We start from the raw sequence: 25554 nt of genomic DNA, 5'->3' as shown, positions 1-25554 counted from the left end.
GCACTGTTCGGCTCATTCGTTCCCCGCTAATGCTCGTGTTTGCTTTAGATTTGTGTGATGATGCTTCGACAGTGGCGCACAGGTGACAAATGGGTGTTGTTTACGCTATACGTTCTCGATTAGCGGCGCAGTAGGCTTAGCGAGAGGGTTTGCTAATGTTTGCTCATGTTTGCTGTATCCGCCTCGAGATGGTGCCCAAGTGTATTTCGCTCGTTCGCTTGTTGTATAGCCGCATGTCAAGCCGATGCATGTCACGCTTTCCGCGGCAAAACACAGTAATGTAGTCGGTGCTGCGGTCACAATGCGTGTGCGTTTTACCAACGACGACGATATGATCCTCGTGAAGGAGGTTTTCGCCTTGAACCCATTCGGAAGGGCGTCAAGTTGGGCGTCCGTTGCAAAAAATTGGAAAGAAGTGGGAAATCAGCTTTCTGGTAGCGAAATTGCCGGTGAAACGTCCTCTCCGGAATAGCTTCGATGTTGAGTGGATCTTGAGGACGTGTAGAACCTGCACAGTCGCTCTCGTTCCCAAAGCATGAAGGCGTCTATGTCATCCCGACTTAAAAAGGACACGTAATATGGGTCCCACAGAACACTCGATCGCCGCATGCCAAGAATAATCGGTGTGTTTCGCGACTCTCGACAAAACAACGCTTAAACCGAACACCTACATGTGTAATTAACGCAGCGACTGTGGCTTTCGATAAGCTTGACTTAGGGACACACTTGCGGATTCCGCATTGGATAAGCTCGACATTTCGTGTGGATTTGGCTTTCCAGCACTTTGTGTTTTTACATCTAGATGGTGCTGTATTTGTTTGCGTTAACGCTATTCTCCGTTCCGCTATTCTAAAACACTACCTTGTGCCGCGCAGTGCAGTCTTTCTTTGCGTTAGCGTTGCGTCGCACGCTAACGCTAAAGAAAGGATTTTACGCTATACTAAGACTCTCTATTAACACGGTAATTAAGACTTATTCTTGGTATGAAGTTGCCATTTTTTGGTAGTATAGTGTAATCTTCTATAGATAATTTAATTCTTGATCCGGTGCTTTCTTACTGAGCTTCTCTGGTCCTATCACATCAGCAGGAATAATTAATCCTAACGGCTTGCGCAGGAGTTTGAAGAAGGCCTGCAGGATCTGGAGCCACAGGTGGCCGAGATGCGGGTGGCCTTCAAGCAGATGACCAAAAAGACTCCGACGACCCAGGATCGGCATGATGGGGTGGTGCGCCTCTGGGATCGCATCTGGAATCTCTCTCACCTATATGTCGAGCGGCTCAAGGCTGTGGAGATAGCCAACCACGGCCTTTCAGAGGCAACAACGTTTGTTTCGTCCGTTGAAGAACAGCTTGCCGCGCAGGGTCCAATGCCCGAAGAGCAGAGCGCCCTGAGGCAGGTGCATGAAGATCTGGTGGCACTGCAGTTGGAGCTCCAGCAGCAGCAACCTCAGCTGGACCGGCTCGCTGAAGATGTGGCCAGTGTCCGAAAGGTGACAGAACGCTCCCGCCCCAGTGCCTATTCACATCCAGATGTCCGTAAACTGGAGGATGACCTGCGCAAAGTTGTGCGCCGTTGGGACAATGCAGCCAACCAGCTGGCCGAACGGTGAGCACACTTTGGGCGGCCCAGTTAGCATGACTACCTTCTGTGAAGCTGTTTCTTCATACAGTTAAACCTCGATATAACGAAGTAGGTAAAATTGCCAATTTGCCTTTTTCCATCGAAATTTCATTGTATAGAAATTCAACCTTTTATGTAAATAAGTGCAGTCACCGATCGATTTTTCTTGCACAGAAAAGGGCCGCCGAATTTCCTGAATTATAGGGCAATCGAAAAAGCTAATTTAAATAAGAATGCAATTTAGTTCGACAAATTTGGGTGTCAGTGACATATGATATGGTTTCGTGCCATGTCGACCATATCAGTGGTACGAATGAAGCGAAGCCAGCCACGCTCTTGTTTGCACACCACCCCTGGTGCTATCATTAAAAGTGCTAGCAGGGGAGAGCGAATGCTTCATTTGCCTCTCGCTCCAATGAGTCACCGAAACTGGAGATTACGCAACCTCTAATACTAAATGTGCAGGAAGACAGCTTACATAACGCCAAGCTTTCTCGGCACGCCCACTCTTTGCACAGGCAGCAGAATTCCTCTAAAGCAGGATGCTGTGCTGCATATGTGCTCAGTCACACTTAAGCCATGCACAGCCATGGCTGAGCTGCATGCCAGAAATTACACGCGCTTGATTGCGTTACTGCGGGCTTGCTCCCCTTCCCCTCTTTCCCTTTGCTCGCGTGGGGAGGCGGCACTTGTGAAACCACCATCTTTCTTGTCTCACCCTTGCACATTTTCACTCGCACCTGAAGTGCAGAGTGTGTGGGGCGCAATAGGATCTTAACGCACTTGGACTCTATACGGAACAAGATGTGACTACACTTCAGTAGTAGCTCTCGTTGCGCCGCACGCAATTCTATTCGAGAGGTGCATTAGCAGGCAGCCGCTTGTAATTCAATCATTTGACCATCTGCGTCTGCGAAAATTTCCATTTATTGCCTCTGTATTCCTTTGCTGCAGAAGCGAAATTTTGTTATATTGAAATCTCAAACACAATTCGTTATATTGAGGTTGTAAATACATGGTATTTGATGGACAAGAGGGTATGAAAAGTTAAATACTTTCCTATATAGAGAATTTCGTTATATTGAAGTTCGTTATATCGAGGCGTAACTGTAGTTCATTTCATGCACAGCAGACTGGACTGTCTTGTCAGAAGCAAGATAATACATCCTTAGCCTGTCTGTATGAAGACATGCTTTGCTGTTTAGCAGCTGTGTGCTGGAGGTGTGTGCATGGGCGTTGCAGGCTGCGCAGCTGTGAGGCAGCCTCGGAGCTGCTGCGTGCCTACCGGAACAAAATGGACGAAGAGAGGAACTGGGCAAGCCAGGCGACAGTGCGGGTGAATGCGGTGAAGACGGCTCGCCCCTCCGTGGATCGGCAGCAGGCTCTGGTGAGGTGGCCACGCAGGCCTTGGGTTTGTCTGTTGTGGTTTGCACGCTGTTTTCTGGTGGGGCTTAGTGGGGCAGGGTATTGTGCTTAGAATGATGGATTAAACATGTCTGTGTGTTGCCTCAGGACCTGTACACTGAGGTCAGTGGCAGGCGGCCGCGCATTGAGGAGGTGAACGTGCTGGGAGGAAGGTTCACCCGTGAGGCCCAGGTTGGTGGCTTTCCTCCGCATGCTGCCGCCCGGGGACCACGCCACGGGGCCCTGTCGTGTTATTTTCTCATCACTCCCCCCACTTCCTCTCTGCAGCGGGCGGTGGCGGTGCATGATGCAGCTTGCCCGCCGGGGCCGCTTGCAATTTTTTTCACGCGCTCCTCTCTCCATGCACCACGTTGTGTGTCCTCCTCCTCTTTTTTTTTTTTTGGCTTGAGTGTGCCGCTTGCTTTGTACAGCAGGAAACAGCCAGGCGGAGAGCGCAAGCCGCTGCCGCCGCTTCCTTGATGTGTTGCTCTTTGTGCTCTGGCAAAAAGCGTGTGTGTAAGGCCCCCGCCATGGACAAAGGAAGTGAGAGTGTGGCAGCCCATCTTCTGCATCGTGTGTGTGCTACCTAGAATAGGACGGCTTTGGCTCTTGCCGCCTTGCGCCCTGCCGCCTCCCTGCGTCGAGCGCCCGCCCGAAGACCTTGCACGGCCCTTGCCCTTGCCCCACCTGGCTTGCCCAACCAAAAACCAAAAAAAAAAAAACGGCCCTTCCTGGTTAGCCTAAACGGATCCCCGGACCCCGTGGTGTGGCCTCGCTGCGGGTCTGCAGTCACTACGACGCCGTTCCCCCCCTCGTCCTGTGGCAGATCTATGGCCTGCGGCTGCAGCGCTTTTCCGAGGGCCTCGAGCAAGACCACCCGAGCCTGGATGGCAGCCTTGCCGCAAAACGGCGCCGGATGGAGATGGCGCCTGATGGGAGCGGTGGAGTGGCAGCTGAAGTGAATGAGCTCAATGCTCGCTATCTTTCCCTGGCTGAGGACCTGGCAAAAGCACTTGACCAGCAGGTGAGTTGTTTCCCTCTTGTCCTTTTTCCCCAACAATGGCTGCAGCCATTTGTGCTAGTGAAACTGTGCAAAGACTTAATGGTTGCTGGCTGAGTTGCTTAGGAGTCTTGCAACTGATTTTCAATGGTGGCACTACATTTGCATAAGCATGCAGTGCACTGCAGGTCCGTGTGCTCGAGCACTGCATCACATCCTCAAAATGGGACATCGACCCTGATGGCCTATTGTTTGTTGGCCTAGAATGCCCACCAATATTGCGAGAAAGCGCTATACATTATGAGCAATGACCAAAACTGCTGATTAGACTGATGACAACAGAATGTTAGATGGCAGCATTGTGACATTGTCCTGCACTAGTGGCATCAACTTAACACAAACCAATCCAACCTCGGAAATTACTCATACATTAGTCTCTTTTGTCTTCCTTCTTGGCAGCCACTCAACGATTTATTTTGCTATTACTTAGTGGATGCCTTACAGCACTGCTGCATGGGCACTGCCTTTGCCAACCCTCTTACCACATCTCGCCAATAGTAAACAATGCACCGAGTCCATTCTGAAACTGCTGTTATTACTCAGTGTCACATTTAGAGATGAACTCCTGTATCAAAATAAAATGTTTCATGAGTTTCCCAACATTGGCTCCTGTGTGAGCATACCGTAGATGGGGTGAGTGGGGGACAGGTGAGCGAGCGTCTTTTCCTTTAGCCTGGTCGTGGCAGCGGATGGCTGTCAGCATGGCGCCCTATCTTGGAGATAATCTGTGGCAAGAGCGAAGGTTGGGTGCTTAGGTGATCGTGGCTTCACTTGCGCTGTCTTACCGAATGATTAGTGCTGAAGGTCGCCTAATCTCAAGTTTCAAAGATGTGTTGAAGCAAGAGGCAGATGTAACATATAGCGTCTTCCCACATGTGGCAAGGTGCCACAGCGGAAAGACGCTATACATTTCTTTTTTTTTTTGAATTGCTGATGTGAAGATATCATCAACATGGCATGATACTGTAACTTTGGTCACTGATTCTTTCATTGAACAAAGTGAATTTCTTTTTCTAATTGAATTTCATTTTATTTGATTGTCCGATATTGCGGCAAATTTTGTGGCCCCTTCCAAGTGGGAAAAATTTGTGGGCGATTGTACTTAATGGCATAAACGGTCAGATGTGAATATAAAAATATTTCCATACAGTTAAACCGCGATATAATGAAGTATTTAACTTTTTAACTTGTCCACAGAACACCATGTAGTATTTAGAAGCTCAATATTGTATTTATATTGTGTTATTTATTATATTTATACGTGTATTTATACAGTACATGATTTCAATATTATGAACTTTCACTGCTGCCACGAAGGAACTCAAAGACACTAAAAGAAAACTTCCACGGACGCAGATGGTCCAATGGTTAAGTTACAAGCTGCTGGTTACAAACACACCTCTCAAATTGCGTGCTGCGCGACCAAGGGCGACCGCTGAAGCAGAGCAGCACCATGGGTCGTACAAAGTCCAAGTGCGATAAGATCCTATCGCCCCCCGTGCGCTGCACTTTGGCTGTGAGTGAAAGTGTGTGAAATTGAGCTGAGAAGGATGGTGGCTTGATGAGTGCTGTCTTCTCGCCCGAGCAAGGGATAGGGGGGAGCGAGCTTGATGTAATGCAACAAAGTGCGTGCGAGGGGGGAGTAGGCAGCAGGTTGATGTGCATCTCCTTTTCTGGCATGGCCGTGGCTGCACATACGCAGCCAGTGCGCCCTGTTTTAAAGGTATTCTGCTGCTTGTGCTAAGAGTGGGTGTGCCGAGATTGCATTGAATAATGTGCTCGGTCTTCCCATGCGTTTAGTACTGCAGGTTGTATAATCTTGAGTTTCAGAGATCTGTTGAAGCGAAAGGCAGAGAAGCATTCACTCGCCACTGCCGACGTTTTTCATGATAGCGTCGTCCCACTGTGGGCGACTCTATCAGCCGCGGGGCATTGTATGCGAAAGCGAAAACTGTCTTCTCTTAATTCATACTGCCAATATGAAGATATTGCCAGCATGGCATGAAACCAACATAGTTTGTCGCTGACACTCACATTCAACAAAAGATTTATTTTCCAATTCAAATTTGCTTTCTTCGATTGCCTGATAATTTGGCAAATTTGACGGCCCCTTCCATGCAAGAAACATTGAATGGCGATTCTCCTTATTTGAATAAGAGGTCAGATTTCAATACAACAAAATTTTGATGTAACAAAGCAAATTCCCGATTTTACCGACTGCATTAAATCTAGTTGTAACTGTATAATGAAGTGCTTATTTTACCGAATTCTTTATATTGAGGTCAACTGACATCAGTTAATTAGACTTTGGTTAATCAAATTTTTTGGTTAATTTTAACGCGACCAAAGGTTCTTGCCGGGACCTATACATTTCTATGGGCCAAAACTTTACCTATTTAAATCTTGAAATTGGCCCTCACCAGATAATTTGAACCTAGCTGGCCAGCATGAACTCACCTGACCACAATGGTGACCCTAGTCGCGACACCAGGGGCTGCACTGCCTGTCTTGGCGGCACTACGGAGCGGTGACAACATCAAACACACATCATCTCCCACTGAAAATGCCTATTTCTGGTCTGCCGGGGTAATGTATTCAGCCAAAAATGTTTTTCCACAATGAATTATTACAATATTTGCCCAAACATAATTGCAGCTTTTTTCCCAAGAAAATTGGTCTGAATATTTCCTGTGTCCTGCAGTCTTGTAAGAAGCCAGAATTGTGTTCATCGCATTCGCAACAGCCTACCGTTAGAGCCAGTCTAGCCAGCGTCACCAGCATTGCCACCACAAGGTGACAACAGAATCGGCGTGTTGCGTTATTATCGTCATTGTCCTCCTCCTCACAGAACAAGTTCTCGGGAGTCGCTTAGCATGCACACTCAAAAGGTGTTTATTTTACACGCTAATGATAGTGGCACCAAATCATCTCATGTTTTTTGGCGTTTCGGAGGATTGCATATGTTGCAGGACGGAATAGTAAAGCAGTCAACCATTGCCATCACAAAGGGGCGACAGAATCTGCAGCTTGCATCATCATCATCATCATCATCACAGAACAAGTTCTAGTGACTCATGTAGCACGCTCATTCAAAAGCTGTCATTTTACTTGCTAAGCTAGTGACAACAATTTGCGTTGCTTTTTTTGTTGTTCCATAAAGTTGCATGCATCCCTGGAAGAACTAGTGAAGCGGTTATTCTAGGCATATGCCACCATCTTGTTTACGATTGTTGCAGAGTCGTTTGATAAATTCTGCATATCAAATTTTCACTGTGCTATATGGAGGACGATATGTGATGGTCTATATATAGGCGACAAAGTGGTGTATGAGAGTGACAACTGTGGGCATTTAAGTGCCAATAAATTACCATTTTGTTGAGGTAAATTTAGCTGGTTTTATCTTTGTTTTTCTGTATTCACTGTCTTCCTTCATCACTGTTATGTGTAGCCTGGGCTCTTTTTTAGGAGAATCTTAAAGCTAAGAAACTGGGGAACTATGGGATGAGGTGGAAGAAGCCCACTCAAGAATTGTGCAATTCTTCACACTGCTAGCTTAATTGAAGAAGACTGCCATATGAAAGATGTCAAGACACTGTGAATTCAGGTGAAAGGACCAGGTTCTCACTTGGTGGGATGAGCTTCTGTAATTCTAGTATTTCACATGGGGACGCCCTAATCAACATGCATCTGCTGGGTCAGCCTTTTGTTCTAATGTTCCTATATGGCTTAATACTGCAGGAACTTGTATATTTAGAATGTATAAAAATGATAAGAAAGAATGAAGGGAAATTGAACATTTTTTTTCACATTGCATGGCAATGCATATGCAGCAGGTTAATGCTTGCACACTCATTGTTCAGCAGCTGTGTACCTCCTTGTGCGTGTTTTTTTTTTATAGACCATGATGTTACTATCGTCTATGTTATACTTTGTCGTTGCTGAAACAAAAAACAAACGTGCCGGAACAAATTTTTATTGGCTCAGATTTTCGCCTGGAACACATCAGTTCTTTGTTTGCATGGCTATTGTGCTTCCTCCTCTCATCTTCCCTTATTATTGTTTTTGAAAGAATGCTCTGCTGCAGCTGCAGTTGAATCGTAAATTTTTCTCCTCTGTCTTTCTCCTTTGACAGCAGCCTTTCCTGTTTTCTCTTCCCCATGTGCTGCATTCAACTCCGTCCTCTCTCCAAGCATGCGTGGAGTGTGTAGGACATTGCTTCTTGGCAGGCCTGTCAATGCTAATAGGTTACGGGCGCTCTTGCTTGTGTTTTATCTTTGTTTCTTTACTGTCTCCTTCTGCAACGTGCCAGCTGCAGTCAGTCGTCGCTGTAACGAAAGCAGCAGCTTGCGGCATGCAATGACGTCGGGCATCTTTCAAAAGCCCAAGTCCGAATCCCTGCTGAAGCTCTTGGCTTTTTAATGCATTAAGGATTGTAGAGAGGTGTAAGTAACTTATAGTTCTGCACGTTGTTTTCTTTGCCAGATGAATACAATAAATTTCATCTGCTCTCTGGCTGATTCAGATAGGGAGGAGAAAAATAAGCAGAATATTGATATCAAAATAAAGTGGAATATTTGAATGTGTGTGCAACAGCTTTACACCTACTTGTGATAGGTTATGTCAATACATACCTTTCTTTGGTTCATGAAAGTATGGGCAGGGTCATCCAGTCTTAGCTGAAGCATGTCATTAGTATTCATGCTAGTAGTATAACTTCAGCAATGATTTTATGAGAAAAAGAAGCGGCAAATATATAACCCATGAGATAGATATCTATTAGAGATTAGTCTGCAGGCTTTCATGCCACATAAAACGTAGTCAAGTCTGGAGTGTTGCCATGGTGTTTTCCCTAATGCTGGTTCACCCTGTACGTCTTGACAGTTAGTTATGTGGTGTTCATTTCAACTCCTAGAGGGACTCGAAATTGGCTAGTAGTGTTACTGATAATGTAAAGTGTAAAATATATTGCTTTAGGTTGTTCCTTATGTATTCACATACTTCATAGTGCACACACTATTTAAATGTTGCTGTGATGTAAAAAACATGGTTTTATTTATTTCACGTTTCAGGACTTCAGAGCTCCTTTTTAATAATTGAACATTTCTGAGTATAGTATGAAGGCTGTTTCCATGAGGAAGTAAACCTTTTGTTCAGAAAATTCGGTCTTCTCATGGTGCACTGTTAGGCCTTTATCTATTTTTTGCATTTTTTACATTTTGTGCAAAAATGTAAATGGTGTACTTAAATGCCATCGTGTCTGTCATAGTATGTTTACATCTACACTGTTTGATGTGTGCACAATGTAGTATTCTGTAAATGTGTGTGTCATGGAGTAGTTATGGTGTTGAGAGAGAAACAATAGAAGAAAGTGTGAATGAAAGAATCAGCTTCTTTGTTGGCTGAACTTATGATCAGAAAGCAAATCAACTTAGCAATTATTAGCAGTGAACATGCTTAATAGTTGTCAAACCAAATCTCACAACTGAACTCTTTTCGCAATTCATACATGTGTCACCATACCTTCCAGAGCACTTAGGGGGGTTCATGTAGATTTGAAAATGTACCACAGTGTTTGTGTCATTCACGCAATTTGGTTAAACAAGCTTGCCTGTCTCTCAAATTGGCAACAGCACTCATAATGTTCTGAATGTAGCTTGTGTGCATCTTGTGCTAGAGTGATAACATAATAACAATGACAGTTTTCTCAATGTGCTGACAGGTAAGAAAGTTGAGGTCAGAAGCAGAAAGACAAGTTTATATTGACATTTTGTAGGCATCATATAGCTTTTATTAAACAAGATCAACCACTTGGAGAGCCACACTTGCCCTTAGGAGGACATCTAAGAAAAGTACTTGAACTGCATTAATAAATTGTCCTTCAAACTATACCCCCTAAAAAAGCTACCCTTTCCATGACAAGAAGCTTGGCAAGCCAGAAAAAAAAAAAATAAACACTGGTGGCGATGCCAGCTTGAACTTCTCTTGCCCTGACGGGGTTTCAACAGTGTCTGCTCGAGCCTAGCTAATTTTTCGTCAGCGCAGTGCATTCTAATTGAGTGAAAGACTGAACTTTGCAAGCTGCAAGAGCTTTTGCTAAGCCACTATGGCCCAAATACAAAAACATAATTTGATATCTGTGACATTGTGCTTGATGTGCCAGTGCTGGGATTTCGGTGAGAAATTTAAAAAATCTGATTTTGCCCTTCATTTGCTGTTCTAATAACTAACTTATTATCAACAAATTAATGAAAATATAGTTTCGAAAGAATACTGTCTCAGTCTAAATCTATTTAGTGTTTCTGCTTAGTGTTGGTATGGTTGCAACTTCATTCGTTGCAACTTCGCTGTACAAACAGTGCCATCACTGACTTTACTAATGAAATTCCTAACTATGACACCCTGCAGTCTTTAGATATTAACATTTTTTTTAGTGGGCTGCAGATTTGGTGGAAGTACTCTCCATGAGCTCGTAAAGAACTCTTGCCATTTGATTCAGCACATAGTAAGGTGATAAAACAAGCAATCGCAAGGCAATGTCTTGAGTCGGTGCAGACGAAGTCTTGTGCTCACTTGGCCCAGAATAGCTTCAATTGCCAGACTGAGCGCCTGCAGGCAGCTGGCTTCCCCCGTTCTATTTTGACAGCCGGGTCCGAGACCCTCCTTCAGAAACTGAAGGGTAGAAAAATGCCTCTGGGCCAGTTATACGAACAAGAAAGCTAGAAGTGGTGCCCTACGTTCACAGGGTTGCGCACAACTTGAATGTGGCCAAGAGGTACGACGTGCCTATTGTGTTTTCTTCACCACGAAAACTTGCTGGGTTGCACCCACGCATTTTCGGACCCTATAGGAAACCTGCCTGTGGAAAGAAGCATACCATGCCATAGGTCGCATACATCGTTGGCATTGTGTACGAGATCCCGCTTAAGTGCAGAAAGATTGACATCGAACAAACCAACCGATGCGTCAACAATCGGGCACGGGAACATGAGTGCTCTCTAGCTAACAAAGCTTCTTTTCATTTGCCTATGCATTGTAGGTCCTGTCCTTGTGAGCCAATTCTTGCCGGTATTTGAATTCTAGGCAGGAGTGGCCATGCCTTGGCCAGAGAAATCATGGAGGCATATCATATTAGAAAGAAAGGAAGTGCCTGTATTAGCGATATGTCAGTTGTCTTGCGTAGCAAAGAAAAGCAGTTTTTAGAAATGATGCTGTAATCTACACGCTTCTTGATATGATGCATTGGTTGGCTTGATGGGCAGTGCACTTGCGCGATCCTGGTCTGCTGCGTACACAAGTAGGCAAACTCTTCAGAACAAAATTTAGTTGCAAGTTAGCGCTTGTCCTGTGCCTATGTGTCTTATCTTCTGTCCTGTCTAAGAAGTGCGCTTACCAATATTCAGTTCCTAAGCATGAACTGACTAGCCCAGTAACAAATTTTGTTAACGTATAGTTGGCATAGTCATTGCTTTCTTTTTGTTCTTATGAGAGTATTTGCGTCTTTCGTTGTTAGCTTGTCATATGAGTAAGAAGTTGTATAGGACCTAGCTGTGATAACGGTGTGAATTATGAAACCATAATTACCACAAGCCAAGTTTGCATTTATTTTCCATTTATGCATGTTCCAGTGCCATCTTATGCTGACATACGGGATGCACAGTCAATTTGTGTACTAAATGTATGGAGCTCTTGCAGCTGTTAACATGGTGTCACGAGTCATTAGCTGTATTGACCTGCAACAGCTGCACCTTAGAATGTTGAAAGGGTCACTGAATAGCAATAGATCAGTTAGACTTAATAGTGTGTTCTCCCAGACCTCTATTTGTGTAGAAAACTGTAGATAACCTGTATGTAACACCTGTACAACTTGTGTTGGCAGAGCGTGCAATGAGCTGCCATTATGCCTATAGATCACATGTTTGTGCAGATCATTGCGCACTTCATTTGTAGAAAAATACCATTTGTTAGGAGAAAAACATTTACTGAATTATGTGCCCAAACTGGAGCACTGGTAGTATCAATGTGACATCAGTAATTGCAACATACTTTCACTTATCTAGGTCATTTTTGTGTACAAGAGGTATGTATTCACGGTGTCATGGGGCAGGGGTGTGGGGATGCGAAGGTGGCATTTTGCTGATCTACATTAGCCCAATATTTATCATTTGTGCACCTTTAATATAGCTGACATGGAATCGTAACATAGATCAGGCTTTTGAATGTAGTTTATTAGCCAGTAAAAATTACATTGGTTAAAAATTTTAAGCATCTTTATATTGTATATACAAAGAAAAATCAATGCTAAGCTCTTGTAATTTGTTCATCAGAAAGGTTCTTATACAAGCATAGCTAATGTTGTTGACAAGTAGACGAAAATTGCATATGGGCAAGATAACACATAATACACCTGAAGAAGTATTTCAGTTTGAATACTCAAACAACCACTCGATGTGTGCAGCATCAGAGTGCACTGGCAGTGTTGACAACATAACTTCAGTGACAGCTTTGCCTCTATTTCTATTTTCCAGCAGTAATAATGCTTTCCAAAAGTTAATGCTACTGATGGTGTAGGTTGCCTCCGTGTGTTCTTGGGTCATGCACCCACATTTTGTCATGCCTGAAGGCCTAATTGATCAGTTCAACCCACCACGCTATCTCAGTGGCTGTGGTGTTCTGCTGCTAAGCACGACGTCATGCTTTCGATTCTTGGCCATGGCGGTGGCAGCCTCATGGGAGCACATTGCAAACATGCCCGCCTAGCGTGTTTTGGGTGCACATTAAAGAACCCCAGGTAGTCAAAAATAATCTGAAGCCCTCCACTACAATGTTACTAATAACCCATTGGGCCAGTTTTGGGACATTAACCCTACAATTAAATTTTTATTGTTTAGTTCAAATGCCCTCACCTGCTACTGGGTGTTGATTTTTTAGTGAGAGAGGCTAGTTCCAATTTTAAGCTGTGCAGGCATGTAGCCATTTCGAAATTATACCAGATTCAGCATCAGGAGAATATAATAATTTCGGGGTCAAAGACGTGTGGAAGTTGCAGTAATAGTCCACATATAATGTAAGGTTCCTTTCTGCATTTCAGTACATGAAATTTGCATGGAATTACATTCAAGTACTGCCAAATTTTGTAGAGCTGCAACTGTCTTGGTCTTCTATGGTAAAAAAAAGGGTGTTTAAGGTCGCATAACATTAGAACAAATTTCCTTTTATTTGAAAACTTTGCAGCCCAAGGAATTGCACCTCATGTCACATGTGAGCATTATGTGTTTCCACTGTAGGGGCCAACTACTGGTCATTATAGCTTAAGTTTTTTTCAAAAGTTGGCATTGCTTGTTTTGCTTGATGGTTTTCGAGCTGTTCGGTGATCACGTCTTTTCCTTTCTTCCCAGTGCACTGCCGTGCTGACAGAGACTAGTGCAATCAAGACGCTGACGAAGACAAGGGAGTTCAAGACTTTCACTGAGACCAGTGCTCCCAGGACATTCACTGAGACTGGTGCACCCCGCACACCACATGCTGAGGAAGCAGCAGCCGATCAAGTGGCTTTACCAGAGATTGTCCGAAGTGGTGCCTTGAGGACAGATCGCTGGGTGTTTGTGGACATAGCCACAGGACGAGAGTACAGTTTGGATGAAGCTTTTGCCAAAGGGCTTCTCGATTCAAGGCTCAAGGCAGCTCTCCTGGAACCCTGTGGCATCAGAGATGCCTCGGGGACTGAGCTGAGTTTGCGTGCTGCCATTGATAAAAAGTTGTATGACCCCAAACGGGCCACTCTTCTGAGCCCCAAAAGTGGCCGACCAGTCACTGTCGAGGAAGCCATTCAGCTCGGCATCATAAAGCGCGAGAAAGTGGTGTACTTGCTTAGGCTTCGTTTGGTCAGGGTAACTGAGCTGTCACTAGCCGAGGCGCGCGACAGGGGCTTGGTGAATCTAGTGACTGGCTTCATCAACGATCCCAATACTGGAATACCGGTATCACTTGATGAGGCGTTTGCTAAGGGTTGGTTGGTACGAGAACGAGTTGAGGATAGTGAGGGCATGACTTTGTCATACGCTTTAGACACTGGGCTGGTGGATGATACCACTGGGAAGCTGAGAGACCAGCATTCAGGAGACCGGTACACACTGCGAGAGGCACTTGCCCAGGGCCTTCTGTCTGCAGACACTGCAGAAGTTGTGGACACACGTGAGGGTGCCTTGGTGACGCTGCCTCAAGCCCTTCATGATGGACTGTTGTTGGATACAGGTCGATATGTAAACGCTGCCACACAAGAACAGTACACACTGGCTGAGGCACGAAAGCTACAGCTGCTGACCCCTTCTTTGACTCTCAAGGATGCCCATGACCGCAGTCTGTTAGATGAGGATGGCCAGGTGAAAAATCCCTGGACGGGCACCTGGATGACTCTTCTCGAAGCCATTGCTATTGGTCTGCTGGACCCGTATGTGAAGTGCATTGTGCACCCCAGAACACAGGAGGCACTGTCACTTTCTGAAGCCCTCGCACAGGGAGTCATCACGCCAGATGGCAAGTTTGTCAATCTGGTGACACGTGAAGTGCTTACTCTCAGCCAGGCAGTGCGCCTTGGCCTTGTTACATCGGTTTGTCAAAAAACAATATTCAATGTCTCAGCCTTCCAGGACCCCATATCAGGTGAGAGTCTCAGTTTCAATGACGCTGTAGCGCAAGGCCTTTTGAATCCCAAAACTGGTGTTCTCACATGGAAAGATACACGGCGAAAAATTCCTTTTGAAAAGCTGGTTGAAGAGCAAATTATGCAGCCACAAATTTTTGAAATGTTCCGCAGGAGAATTGGCTTGAAGGATGACAGTGGGCAAGAGCTGATGCTCTCAGATGCCGTGTTTAAGGGTCTGATTGACCCAAACACTGGCCAGATACGAGACAGAAAAACAAAGCTTCCCATCCCCTTGAAGGAGGCACTTGCAAAGGGTGTAATCACTCCTGAGGGAGCAGCACTCCTGCGCGGCCTGCTGAGAATCACAGTAAGCACTGCCACTGTGACCAAGACTATCACTCGCTATGTTACTGTTTCATCACATGGCTCTCAGGATGCACCGCTGACTGCGGAGGATCAAACACTGCAGGAAGCTGTGCAAAGTGGCCTGCTCGGTCCTGAGACGGAGTGGCCTGCAGACATGGGTGACCTCGCCAAGCGAACGCCTATAACCCCAGAGCCCGTTCGTAGAACTGAGGCCCACCTGATGTATGATGACACACAAGATGTGGCTGGGGAAAGAACTGTGTTGCATAGCAGCAGAAAGGTTATTGACACACATTTGCTCACAATAGGACAACATGGCGACATTGCAGATCAGGTCGATCAGCTAATAAAAGATGTCCCACAGGAGCACATTGTGACAGATGCTGGCTTACCCGGAAGGAAGACCCAAGGCTCGCCATCTAGAGAGGCTGCTGATGCTAAGGATTTCTCCAGGCCACAAAAGGAACGCAAAGTTCCTATTACTCATGCACCATCCCTGACTGCCGATGAGGAAGAGAGCGTACACACTGTTACTTATCACGTAACATCCAGACATGAATTTTTTGAGAAGTCTCAGGTTGTTCATGACATGCACGCAGACACACTGAAAGAAATGTCAGACGAAGACACAAGAGATGTTTTTGGCCGTGACACAGTTCGATCTAGGAGCCCAGACAGGGACAGGCCTGACAAGAAGAGTGAGGAGGCAAAGGACAGGGTACCCACAAGCACAGTCGGCAAGCAGCCTAGCGACACATCCTCTCCTATAAGAAAAATGAGCCCAACTAAAACTCCTGCCAAGGGCAAAGAACAACCCACTGCTGACCATAAACAGTCTGCGCAGATGAAGAGGCCTGCAAAGCCTGAAGCTGCTGCAGGCAAACCAGTCTCAAGAACCTTGCATGACAAACACGATGCTTCAGAGCACAAGAGTGTTGAAGACGTAAGAGTCTCGGTGACCCAAACGTCCACAAAGACTGTTGACATTTCCCACCACGAGAAACTTTTTCCAACTAAGGAATCTGAGCAGGCTCAAAGCACACAATCCCCACCAACTGTTCCAGCTAAAGGCAGAAAAGACCTGCCTTTGGGTCAGAAACCATCAGAAGGCAGTCCTGTGAAAACAAGAGAGCCGTTTACTAAGCATGTGCTGTCAGAGGACGTTACAGAAAGTAAGGAGTCTGTGCTTATTGAGGAAATGCTAGAGGAAACCCTTGAAGAATCCCGAATGCATGATGGCCATGAGGGCCGGCCAGGGGTGCATCTGAATGGTGGCACAGAAGTAAAAAAATCTGGAGCTTTAGAACCATCCCCACCAAGACAAAAGTGTCCTGCAGTACCGAAAAGCAAGGTGTCGCCATCAAAAAGCAAACCAGAAATTAAGGATCTCTCTCCAAAAGAGAGTATGCCTGAAACAGTGGAAAGCAGAGATGTATCTTCATTGAAACAGAAGGAGCCGACGATGCAAGACAGCAAAGGTAGAAAGCCCTCGAAAGAAAAGTCGCCTTTTAGTGGCACAGTGCCAGGAAGAGATGCATCTCCTACTAAAAAGGCTCCAGCATCACCTGAAAGGAGAGATCGATCGCCACCTAAAAAAACTATTTGTGTTCATGATATCAAAGATGAGGCCCCTAATGAAGCTGTGTTCACAGTGGAAGACAGTAGCATTTCTACATTCAGACAGACAGGACCAGTGTCACCATTGAGGAAGTGGGCAGAAGCATCTGAGGATAAAGACATCCTTCCTTTGAAAATTAAGCCTGAGACACCCAACAGGGAAGATGTGTCACCAGCAAAAGGGATGTCTGAATCACCAAGACGCAGAGGTAAGCTTTCACCTGAACAGGAGCTTTCTGAGACACCTAAAATCGGAGAAACATCATCTAAACAGAAGGTGCCTTCAGCTCTGGCAAGGAGAGATTTTTCACCGGCAAAAAAGATGCCTGTATCACTAGGTGAAAATGACGTGCCGTCATTGAAAATGGCTGCTAGAACACCAGCAGACAATGGCACTACGCCAGAAAAGGTGACGCAAGAAACAGACCAAAGAGGCGGGTTTCCAAAAAAGGACATGCCTGGAGCTCCCGATGAAAAAGACGCATCTTATAAAAAGGTGCCTATAGCACCAGATGACAGTGCAATGCCACAGAAGTTGTTGCCTGGAACGCAAGAGGAAGGAGATCTAATGCCACTCGAAAATGTGCCTGGAACACCTGGAGGTGTAGATGTGTCTCATGTGAAAAAACTGCCTGTGAGAACAGATGAAAAGGATGTGTCCTTACTGCAAAAGGTGACCACTACACTGGAGGTCAGAGACATATCACCACCTGAAAGGATGCCTGGATCATTGGAGGAAAGGGATGCATCCCCATCGAAGAAGGTACCTGAAACACCAGTGGGCAGGGATGTGTCACCACGTAGAAAGGCACCTGCACCACCAGGTAAAAGAGATGTTTCCCAACCAGAAATATCTCGAATACCAGAGGAAAAGGATGTGTCACCATGTAAAAAAGTTTCAGAGTCGCTAGAGAAGGATGAGGTGTCACTACCTAAAGAGGCACCTCTGTGTCCTAGGAAAAGAGAAGTGTCCCCTTCCAAAAGGATGCCAGAGGGGAAAGAGGTAATCCCATTGAGGCAAGTTTCAGGAACACGAGAGAGCAGAGAGGTGTCGCCAACAAAAGAAATTTTTAATATGCCAGTAAAAGGAGTGTCCCCACTAAAAAATGTGCCTGAAACACAAGGAGGAAGAGATGTGTCCCCACCAAAAATGGTGCCAGGAATGCCAGAGGCAGGAGAAGTGTCAGCCTGGAAAAAGGCACCTGGTGGCCCAGAAGGAAAAGTGTCACCTTCGAAACATGTGCCTGGATTGCCAGAAAAAAGCAATGCCTCTTCACCAACAAGGATCTCTCCAACGCCAGCAGGAAGGGGTATGTCCCCACTTCAAAAGGCACCTGGAACACTACAAACCAAGGATACATTGCCATCTAAACTTGTGCCTGGATTGCCAGAGAAGATGGATGTGTTGCCATCGAAAAGGACACCTGAAACGGCAGAGGACAGAGGGGTGTCCCCACAAGGAAATGCACCAGGAACATCAGAGGAAAGAGCAGGTTTACCAGGTCGAGAGGCAGCTGGACCAGCAGAAACAAGAGATATGTTGCCATCTAAACAGGTGTCTGGATCGCCAGAGATGAGGGATATGTCACCACCAAGAAGGACACCTGAAGTAACAGAGGATAAGGCAGTTTCCCCATCAAAAAAGCCACCGAGAACAGTAGAAGAAAGAGAGGTGTCCCCAGTGCGAAAGGAACTTGAAATGCTAGGAGGAGGAGATGAGCCATTACCTAAACACATGCCTTTGTCACCTGAGAGGCGGGATGTGTCGCCACTCAAGAAGACGCCTGGCACACTGGATGACAAGGACAAAGAGGTGTCCCCCTTAAGAAGTGCACCTAAAATGCCAGAAGGCAGAGATATGTCACCTTCTAAAAAGGAGCCTGGAAAGCTTGAAGAAAAAGGTCCTTCCTCACTGCAAAAGGTGCCTAGCAGACCTGATGGCAGAGATGCTTCACCACCTATAGCCTCTGGAACACATGAGGCAAGAGATATATCCCCACTGAAAAAGGTGCATGGAACACCACAGGCCAAGTTACCACCATCTAAAAAGGCTCCTGGTTCACCAGAGAAAAAGGAGGTATCCCCATCAAGGAAAAAGATCCCAGAAACCACTGAGACCAGAGATATGCCTCCACTGGAGAAAACCCCTGAGAAGACTGAAAGCAGAGATTTTGTACCAGAACAGAAAAGCCCTGTGATATCAAAAAGCAGGGATAAGTCTCCACCAAAAAAACCTTCTGGAGCACCTGGAAGCAGAGACACATCTCCATCAAAGCAGAAGGTGCCTGATACACGAGAACACAAAGATGTATCCCCTGTGAGACGAACACATGAAACACCAGAGACAAGAGGGGCATCTCCAGTGAAAAAGCTACCTGAAATGCTAGAGCAGCGAGATGTTTCCCCGTCAAAAAAGGCACCTGGAAGACCAGAAAGCAAAGATGTATGGCTGCCTACACAAAATATGCCTGAAACACCTGACAGTGCAGAAAAGTCTCCCTCTATGCAAGAAGTGCCTGTAGAACCAGGACAGATAGATGCATCCCTACCGAGAAATGTGCCTGAGATGCTGCAGAGAAAAGATGGACTCCCATTGGAGGTAGTGCCCAAGAAACTGGAAACCAGGGATGTGTCCCCACCAAAACAGAAGCTGCCTGAAGTACCAGAAGGCAGAGACGTTTCACCATCAAGAAAAATGCGATCAAAACCAAAGAGTCGCGAAGCTTCCCCATCAAAACAAAGGGTGCCAGAAACAGTGAAAACTGCAGAAGCATTCCCGCCAAATGAACAGGCACCTGAAGCCATTGACAGCAGACAGCATAAATTTGAAGTAGAAGTCCTCGACATTCCTTCTGGTGGGTGGTATCTGAAGGATGCAATTGAACAGAGGTTGTTTGATGCCAAGGAAGGACTGTTCCTTATACCAGGCACTGACAGGCTAGTGTCCTTAGAAGAGACACTGAAAATGCAGATCGTAAACTCTGATTCAGCAACTGTACTTGAACCTGGTTCGAGGAGAACCCTTACACTGACGAGAGCACTGGAAAAGAATCTGCTTAGTGCAACTGGACATTATCGTGATGCAAAGACAAAACAAACATGGACCATGGAAGAGGCAATCAAGCATAAAGTTGTGATTCTGCTACAACGTCCAGATAGTGCAGCCCCTGGGCATGGGCCAACGAGGTCTATCCATGTGACAAGGGTTGCTGGCCAACCAGACATAGTAGAGGTGAAAGCAAGAGAGCTGGAGGCACCTAAGCAAGACTTCCCAAAGTTTTCTGACCTTGAAATAGAGGAACTTTCAGGCAACGGCTTCAGGAGACCTGCAGAAAGGGCACCTGGCACAGCATCGGGAGTTGCAAGCATATTGAAAGGCAGCCCAGAAAATGAAGTAATTATTCGAGAAGCAGGCGGGCAAAACGAAATCAAGTTAAAGGATGCTGTTGGGAAAGGAATTATAGATTTAGATACTGACACTTACACTGACAAAAATACTGGCCACAGGTGGAAAATTGAAGATGCTGTCAAAGCAGGCATGCTTGCCATTGTCGGCGCACCACTTCTTTTGGGAGCGAAGGCAATTGAAGCCCTTCGAGAATCGGCCACTGATGAAATGATTCATGCAACGGCTACATGCACAGAGCCGATTCGTACTACCCGCGAAATCACCAAAGTGGTTCGTCACACAAGTTTGCACATCAGGGATACTGCTACTGGCCGAGAGGTACCCTTGGAAGAAGCAGTGGCCTTGGGACTTATCGACGAAGAAGCTGCCCGAGAACTAGAGGATAGTGCAAAGACCACCACCGAGCAGAGTGTGCACACCACAACCACAGTGCTTGTCACAGACCCTGTGACTGGGGAGACCACAACGCTCGCTGAGGCCCTTGAGGAGGGCCGCCTTGATCCAGAAACAGCAGCCAAGCTCCAGCGGGGCAATGTTACTGGCATTGTGACTAGTGTACAGACCTGTCTTGAGGGTTCAGGCAAGGGCAGCACAGTGGCATACCAAGAATTGCTCAGTGCTCCCAGAGAAGTTGCAGGCAAACATATAGAAGAAGTGAGGTATGCTGTGCCGCGCTTTGAGGTAACGCTAGGAAGGGCGACAACATCCCAGCTACCTACCTTGCAGAAAGTGCGCAGACTGATACTCAGCCCTACAGAAGCCCGGAACAGGGGAATTGCAGACAAAGGCTTAGTGCTAGAACCTCGTCAAGGGCACTGGTTGCCTCAAAGTGAAGCAGAAGCTGCAGGTCTTGTAGATGTTACCACAGGGGACGTGCTCATGCCCGTGGGTCGGCCACTGTCGCTGCCTGAGCTTGTGGAACAAGGGCTTGTGGAGCCAGGAACCCAGCGGATTGTGCATCCAGAGACTGGTACTCTCTTAACACTGGAAGAGGCAGTTCTCTGCGACATTGCTAACCCGATGTCTACTGTACCAGGGCCAGAGTCTCCGTTAACTCTAGAGGAGGCACTTGTCTCTCAGGTTGTTGACAAGGAGTCTGGTTCTCTTGCAGTGGCACCAGGCACTTTAGTGACCCTTATTGATGCTGTACGGAAGCTGAAAGTATTTGACAAGCTTGACACGCCCAAGTCTGTGGTTCCCATACCAAAGCTTGCCTTAACTTTTCCTGTTGCATTGCGTCGGGGTGTCGTTAATGTGACTGAGCACACGTACACTCACCCAGTTTCGAAAGAAGTAATGACTCTGGAGGAGGCCATTAAAAATGGCTTGCTTTTGCCTACTCCCTCAATCCCCACACAAGATAGCCTGCATGTATGCGAAGCAATTGACCAGGGTTTGATTGACCAAACTACCTTCAACATGAGGAACCCTCTTACTGGGCAAGATGTGTCAGTAGAGGATGCAATGGACTCTGGTCTTTTGCAGCTTGTGCCATTTGACAAGTCAAAATTCAGGTCTTATGGTAATGTGGAGCACAGCATCAGATACATTGCTCCTGTGCTTCACCATACTACAGTAATTAGAGGCACTACCATCATCATTAGGCCTGGTTACACTATGCCAAAACCAGGTCAGGTGAAAAATGTGGACACTGGTGAGGTTTTCTCTTTAGATGAGGCTAAAGAACTTGGTATTGTTCAGGTACAGGAATCTATAGAAAAGCCCACTTTATTGGAAGCTGTGCAGCAAGGTTTGGTTGATTTAGAGCGAGGTCTGTACATTGCAGATGGTGTCACTATTCCGATTGCTGAGGCATTTTCCACACACCTCTTAGCTCGTGACAGTACAGGCTCATTACAGCCTGGCAAGTACACCCTCATTCAACTGTTTGAACTTCACTATGATGATGATATGCATTTGTTTTGGGTCCCAGGCAGCAGCCAGCCTTTGAGCCTTGATGAAGTGACAAAAGCCGGGTATCTAGATCTAAGTACAGTGCTGCTTGACATTGATGAAGGTCGTGTTTTCACTGTTCAAGATGGTATCAGCTCAGGCTACATTGACACTGAAACTGAAAAACTTGCAAGGCATGGCCGTGAACCCTTATTCATATGGGAGGCCATCAGATCTGGAATTTTGGTGGCCATTGATGCACCCTTGCTTCCGATGTTGCCAAGGAGATTTGGGACATTGACTGATTATGGACCTGAAGAGGTCAAAGGCCGTCTGGCTCCTTCAAAGCAACATTCACCTGGCCGTGCTACTGAAGCTGGGGGTGTTATTTCTGCTGAAGAATCTGCAGTGCCAAAGAGGCCAGCCAGGAAAGTGCGACCTGAGTCACCAGGCAGCAAGTGGACTGCAGCTAGTCCGCTGTCGCCTAGCAAGGAAGTTGCACCCAAGTCTCCAACAAAAGAAGTTGCACCCGGGTCTCCAACAAAAGAAGTTGCACCCAAGTCTCCAACGAAAGAAGTTGCACCCAGGTCTCCAACGAAAGAAGTTGCGCCCAGGTCTCCAACGAAAGAAGTTGCGCCCAAGTCTCCTACGAAAGAAGTTGCGCCCAAGTCTCCTACAAAAGAAGTTGCGCCCAAGTCTCCTACGAAAGAAGTTGCGCCCAAGTCTCCAATGAGAGAAGTTGCGCCCAAGTCTCCTACGAAAGAAGTTGCGCCCAAGTCTCCAATGAGAGAAGTTTCGCCCAAGTCTCCGACGAGAGAAGTTTCGCCCAAGTCTCCGACGAGAGAAGTTGCAGCCAAGTCTCCAACGAGAGAAGTTGTGCCCAAGTCTCCAACGAGAGAAGTTGTGCCCAAGTCTCCAACGAGAGAAGTTGTGCCCAAGTCTCCAACGAGAGAAGTTGTGCCCAAGTCTCCAGCGAGAGAAGTTGCGCCCAAGTCTCCTGCGAAAGAAGTTGCAGCCAAGTCTCCAACGAGAGAAGTTGTAGCCAAGTCTCCAGCGAGAGAAGTTGCAGCCAAGTCTCCAACAAGAGAAGTTGCAGCCAAGTCTCCAACGAGAGAAGTTGCAGCCAAGTCTCCAACGAGAGAAGTTGCAGCCAAGTCTCCAACGAGAGAAGTTGCAGCCAAGTCTCCAACGAGAGAAGTTACGCACGAGTCTCCAACAAGAGAAGTTGCACCCAAGTCTCCTGCGAAAGAAGCTGCAGCCAAGTCTCCAACGAAAGAAGTTACACCGAAGTCTCCACCAAAGGAAGTTACCTCAACATCTCCACTCAGGGAAGAAATTTCTCTGAGATCCACACCCAAGGAAATTCCTTCAAAGTCTCCGTTTAAAGAAGTACTTTCAAGGCCTGCTTCTAAGGTTGTTGCATCAAAGTCTCCAACCAGAGAAGTGGCTCCCAAGTCTCCAACCAAGGAGGCTTTCCCGATATCTCCAGATAAGGAGGCATTTTCTAAATCTCCTGACAGAGAAGTCCTAAAGTCTCCTTTAAAGGAAGTGGCTGCGAAATCTCCAGAGAAGGAACCATTTGCAAGATCCCCAGACAGGGAGGTTTCAAAGTCTCCGACTAAGGATATTTCCCCATCTCCAACTAAGTCCACTCCTAAGTCTCCAACAAAGGAAGCTGTTCCAAGATCCCCAGATAGAGAAGTGAAGCTGAAGTCTCCAACCAAGGAAGTTGTTTCAAAGTCTCCAACTAGAGACATTGCTTCAAGGCCTTCACCAAGGGAAGCTTCTTCAATTAAAGAAGTTGCACAAAAGTTGCCAACAAAGGAAGTTTCGCTGAAGTCTCCAGCCAAGGAGGTAGTTACAAAATTTCCAACCAAGCAGACGTCTCCAAAGTCTCCACCCAAGGAAGTTGCTTCTAGACCGCCAATGAAAGAAACTTCCCCGAAATCTCCACTAAGGGAAGATTCTTCAAAATTGCCCACCAGACCTGCAGATCGGAAAGCACCGGCTAAGATGCCACCAGGTCACCTAGCTAGAACTGAGGAAGAAGTTTTGCCTACTACTGAAGTGTCGACTTTCAGTAGCACTGAAGTGGTTGTGAAACAGACATTCACAGAGTACCGGAAAGACTACGAAGCAGAGCTGGTGGTAGGGCAGAAACTGCCCCTGCGTACACTTGTGCAGCGAGATGCAATGGCACCTAGGAACTTTTTGGTGTTTATTCCAAGCTCGGGACGAACAATGCGCTTGGAGGACGCGCTGGCCACAGGGCAGGTCACTGACGACGACATAGTGATGGTGCGTAGCATGAACGAGCTAGTGGTCATGGACCTGGTGGCTCCTGAGTTTACGCTGGACTCTGCCACTTCTGAGGGGATGTACAACACAAAGCTCAAGACTTTCACCAACCCCAAGACAAAGAAGCCAATCTCCTTTGCTGAATTTGTGGCCAGAAAATTTGTTGACTTTTCCAATGTCGCTGTTCAAGACTTTAAGACTAAAAAGATGATTACGCTGGAGGAAGCTCTGGAGCGAAACGTTGTGGACAGAGAGACAGGGCAAATGGTGCACCCAGAAACAAGGAAGCCCGTCTCCTTCTTTGAAGCAAGTGTCTTGGGCTGGATTGTCTGGGAGACCGTGGTTGTCACCCAGACAGGGCGGCTGACTCTAGCTCAGGCTATTCGCGGGCTCAGCTTTGATCAAGAAAAGGTAAATTTTTATCACCCACTGCTGCAGGGTGTGTCAGGGTTGCACGAAGCACTTTGTGATCGTATTATAGACCCGTCTTCTGTTTTGGTCTACTCGAGAGAGCAGGATAATGTCATACCTTTGACAGAGCTACCAAACCACCTTGGCAGTTTGGACTCTGACTGTTACATTCACCCTTTCACAGGAACGACCCTTAGCTTAGATGCCGCTTTTGCGTCTGGGTACTTGCTGTCAGATAGTCAGGCACTGAGTATTCCTGTTGCCGTGGAGAGGGGCATTTATGACAAAACTTTGAAATGTTTCACTCACCCCACTTCGCAGGAACAGCTAAACATATTGGAAGCAGTTCAGCAGGGCATCATAGATGGGTTTGGCACAGTTGTGGTGGACCCTGAGAGCAACACACACATTCCACTTGTGCGTGCCATAGAGATTGGTGTAGTTAACGTGAATGATTGCAGTGTGGCATTGCTGCCTCTGGAGTTGGCCATCTGTCAGGGCCTGGTGGCAGACAAGTCGAAGTGCCCATCTGGGGACATCCGAGACCCCAGTACAGGGAGGCCAGTCGGATTGTGGAGTGCAGTACGAGCAGGCTTGATTGATGCCGAGCGTCTGCGAGTATGGGCAGGTGAGGGTCGCCTGATTTCGTGTGCTGAGGCAGTGCGGTTGGGTCTCCTAGAAGGTGCCAGTGGCTGTTGGCTGGGTCCTCCCCAGCTGACTGCTGATGAAGCCCTTCACTGGGGCTTCCTGCTCGACTCAGCTGTACCCATGCCTCTGCAAAATGCCCTAGCACTTGGCCTGTACTGCTCTGGCACAGGCACACTACGCAGGC

General features: G+C 46.7%; 1 protein-coding gene across 13 annotated transcripts in view; it reads left to right on the top strand.

Moving 5' to 3' along the window:
* Positions 1-25554, top strand: part of shot (dystonin-like protein short stop) — a 315979-nt gene that overhangs the window by 180929 nt on the left and 109496 nt on the right. For 12 of the 13 annotated variants that reach the window (XM_065424847.2, XM_065424849.2, XM_065424855.2 and 9 more), the window contains 5 exons: positions 1117-1607; positions 2865-3009; positions 3135-3218; positions 3853-4050; positions 13482-24722. In XM_065424847.2, coding sequence (XP_065280919.1) covers positions 1117-1607; positions 2865-3009; positions 3135-3218; positions 3853-4050; positions 13482-24722 — 12159 coding nt within the window. The remainder of the gene's footprint in view (positions 1-1116; positions 1608-2864; positions 3010-3134; positions 3219-3852; positions 4051-13481; positions 24723-25554) is intronic. The other variant, XM_065424857.2, reaches the window with a different exon arrangement.

This window comes from Dermacentor albipictus, chromosome 6 (assembly GCF_038994185.2).
Source record: "Dermacentor albipictus isolate Rhodes 1998 colony chromosome 6, USDA_Dalb.pri_finalv2, whole genome shotgun sequence".
In the NCBI taxonomy this organism is placed as follows: domain Eukaryota; kingdom Metazoa; phylum Arthropoda; class Arachnida; order Ixodida; family Ixodidae; genus Dermacentor; species Dermacentor albipictus.
The sequence above is the reverse complement of the archived record's forward strand: the minus strand, read 5'-3'. Positions and strand labels throughout refer to the sequence as shown.